Source organism: Acanthisitta chloris, unplaced genomic scaffold (genome assembly GCF_000695815.1).
Source record: "Acanthisitta chloris isolate BGI_N310 unplaced genomic scaffold, ASM69581v1 scaffold30836, whole genome shotgun sequence".
In the NCBI taxonomy this organism is placed as follows: Eukaryota; Metazoa; Chordata; class Aves; order Passeriformes; family Acanthisittidae; genus Acanthisitta; species Acanthisitta chloris.
Genome location: NW_008679200.1, coordinates 34,913 through 37,964, shown reverse-complemented (window position 1 = coordinate 37,964; position 3,052 = coordinate 34,913). Strand labels below are relative to the sequence as shown.

Here is a 3,052-nt window from a genome sequence, read left to right as displayed (position 1 = left end):
AACAGAGAACTCAGTATGGCAAATGGAAAACTGCAGTGTACAAGACTTTCAAAGATAATAGATGCTACAAAACCCCTATGGTTAAGGCAATTAAATCCCAAGACTGTTTCAAACAGCTCCAGCTTGAGGAATTTTAATTATTGAAATCATGTCACTGAATCAAAAGAGGTCACTAAACCCAAGCTTCTGTATTCTGCTTCAGCTACAATTACAAAGCAGGAGGCCTGTGGAGGAGCTATGCCTTATATGCTCAGTGGTAACTAGCTTGGAACACAGCAATTTAGAGATTACTACAGATTAAAAGTGAGTGATTGATTCTTCAGCACTCCTCCTTCCAGTCGGTTCTTGCACCATGTTCTCAGTTATGTCTTGTTCTGACTTACAAACCAGACCAGGGCCCAGGTCCATGTCCATGACTCAGCAGGTGTTCTGGGAGCTGAAAACAAAACCAAATCTAATTACTATTACAGAGCACTGCAGGCAACTTTCAGGCTGAATTACAATCAAATGTCATACAGAAACATACAGCATAACATGGGCGTGACCCCACTGTCTCAAGGTGAGAAATAAAGCCCAAGCACTGGAGGCCTTCAGGAAGGCACCTACCTCTTCTCTCAGAAGAGCCCGTTCACTCCTCCCGACACCGGGTCCAGGTCTATGTCATAGAAACAGGGTCTTGTGGGCAGTCCTGGCATAGTGCTCATCTGCACAACAAGGACAGTGTTACAATGGAGGCAGCACAGCTGTGCAGACCTTAGATACTAAACCACTGCTGAAACCTGTGGCAGCAGCAGCCAACACAGCTCCACACACAGGCCAGTGGGGTGATGGTCTGGGAGCACACCCTGAGAACCAGGAACTCCTGGCTCAGTACAAAAATCTGAGGGTTTGGGGGTTATGATGAGGATTAAGCAGCTGCAAGTGACTGAGCCCAGGATTTGGCAAAGCACTTGGATACTCAGCTGACAGGTCACTGCTGGAGGAGTGTTCGCAGCTGCAGTGAGACAGTTACTTGTGGCAGTTTTCTTGGCACTAAAGTGATGGTGCATGTTTTAATACCATTTTTCAGACTGTAAAGTCTCAGGTGATTACAATTCTTTAAGAGTCTAGAACTAGAACAAGTGTTAAAATAATTAGGAGTAATTACTGTTGAGAAGTGAGTTTAAATAGTTTGGTGTTTGGTTTAGTTTTTCTTAACTGGGATAAAGCTTAACCAGAGACAAGGAGGTGTGTTGTCCTGACTGGAACACTTCTGAGGGCTGTGCAGTAGCAGGACTGAAGCTCACAGCAGCTGCCAGCACTACTGCCTCGGGCCAGTCCTCTCTGCCAGGGCCACCAGGCTGGCAGGAGCTGCACTTGGCCTGATTCACTCATGCAGCTGAGAGCATTTCCCCTGCCCAACTCAGCACTTAGCCCAGCAGCATACACAGGCTAACCACGGATGCTCTGCTAAGGTGCACAACTCATGACCACGTTGGGTAGTTTGTGCCAGTGGTCATTAACTGCTTTTATAAAAAGGGAGACTTGAAAGGTCTCATTTTCTATCTGCATCACCCAGCCTCAGCTTTCACAGTCAGTGTTGTTATGCCTGTCTCCATTAGATTAAAGATCTCTTTGGCAACCTGGTATTTTCTCCCTGAGCATGTATTTTGCACGTTAATCAAATAACTTCCCCATCTTCCTTTGGATAATAAGCTAAGCAGCAAGGAGGCACAGCCCTGTTGGTTAAGGCCTTGTCTGCAGTTCTCAAAAGTGTTCAGGGAGCTTTTGGAGTGCTAGCCCATTTCCCTAAGCCATTTACAAGTGCTAACACCAGTCCCATATGCACCATACCACTGCAGGTTTTTCATGGCTTATGCAGAGCTAAAAGTCACTTCAAGTCTCCTCTTTGTAAGGAACACAAGGGCTGCACTAGCTTTTTGTCAGAGCTACTGCCTTCCCAGACAGGGGACAGGGGGGCACAGAGAGGGCCCCCATTCCTTGTCTTTGTGCTTGGCTGCATGAATATTTTGCTCTCAAGAACCTCCCAAGAAGCTATCACGAGGCTCAAAGAGACCAGCGGGGTTTTCCTGTTCTCACCTGCCAGCCTCTGGTCACACCAAGCAAGAGACTTTCTAGTTATTTGTGTGTCACTGAAGACTCAAGGAGCTTTGCAGATCTCCCCCTCCAGATTCAGAGGGCCACAGCAGGAGCTGAGAGAGTGACATTCAATAGAGTAGGAGGTACTGAAGATGCTCCTGACTTTGCCATTTCTTGCACTTTCTATTTTGAAATGAACAGCCACCAATTTTCCACCCTTCCTATCCACAGAGCAGCCCACAGTGGTGACTCCGCTGTCACCTAAAGGCAGTCTCCTTAAACCCCATACTTCCATGCAGTACAGAATAATTTCCATCCAGGCGACTGATTTTCTGTGCAAGTGCCTACAATGCTTAAGGCACTCAGCTATTTTCAGAGCTGAAGTAACAAACTCTCCCTCCGTTGTCCTCCTCCTCTTTAACACCACAAGTGCTCAAAGAGAACACAGGCCAAATCACACTATTTACCTGCACTAAAAAACAGCCCACATGGATATCATCAAACCCCTTGCAAGAGTTCAAATAAAACTAACACCAACCAAACATGTATTATTTATTGCTCTTGTGGAACTTTCAAGGAAAAAAGCCATTTAGGAACTAAAAAAAAATCAGAGCTGAATAAAGGATTTGTTTTCAATTCAGCAGCACCACCAGAAAGCAACCCAACCAGAGTCTAATGATTTATTTCACTTTCGCTTTGAATCTAGATAACCTTTGAAATTACATTTCCTTTAACATCTCAAAGTATTTCCTTGGAGTACAACAGTTTCAACTTCAAGCCAGAAAGGGAAAAACGCAAAAGACAGAAGCTGAGAAAAAAAATGAAGTGTGACACACCTCTGTGATTAACTGCAGATAACAAGAATATGCACACACAGTGATTAATTTCACCTCACATTCATCCTAAAAGTTCCTGCACAGAGCTACATATTAGCTGCATTTTCCGCTCACAGTTCAATGGCTGTTGCCAAAAA

General features: G+C 45.0%; 1 protein-coding gene across 1 annotated transcript in view; it reads right to left on the bottom strand.

Annotated features, from left to right (window-relative positions):
- Window positions 1-355: 355 nt before the first annotated feature.
- MTHFD1 (methylenetetrahydrofolate dehydrogenase (NADP+ dependent) 1, methenyltetrahydrofolate cyclohydrolase, formyltetrahydrofolate synthetase) overlaps window positions 356-3,052 on the bottom strand; it is a gene marked incomplete at its 5' end in the record, with an annotated part of 30,649 nt that continues 27,952 nt past the window's right edge. Inside the window, 2 exons of the mRNA XM_009077210.1 lie at window positions 356-436; window positions 603-704. Coding sequence (XP_009075458.1) covers window positions 615-704 — 90 coding nt within the window. The remainder of the gene's footprint in view (window positions 437-602; window positions 705-3,052) is intronic.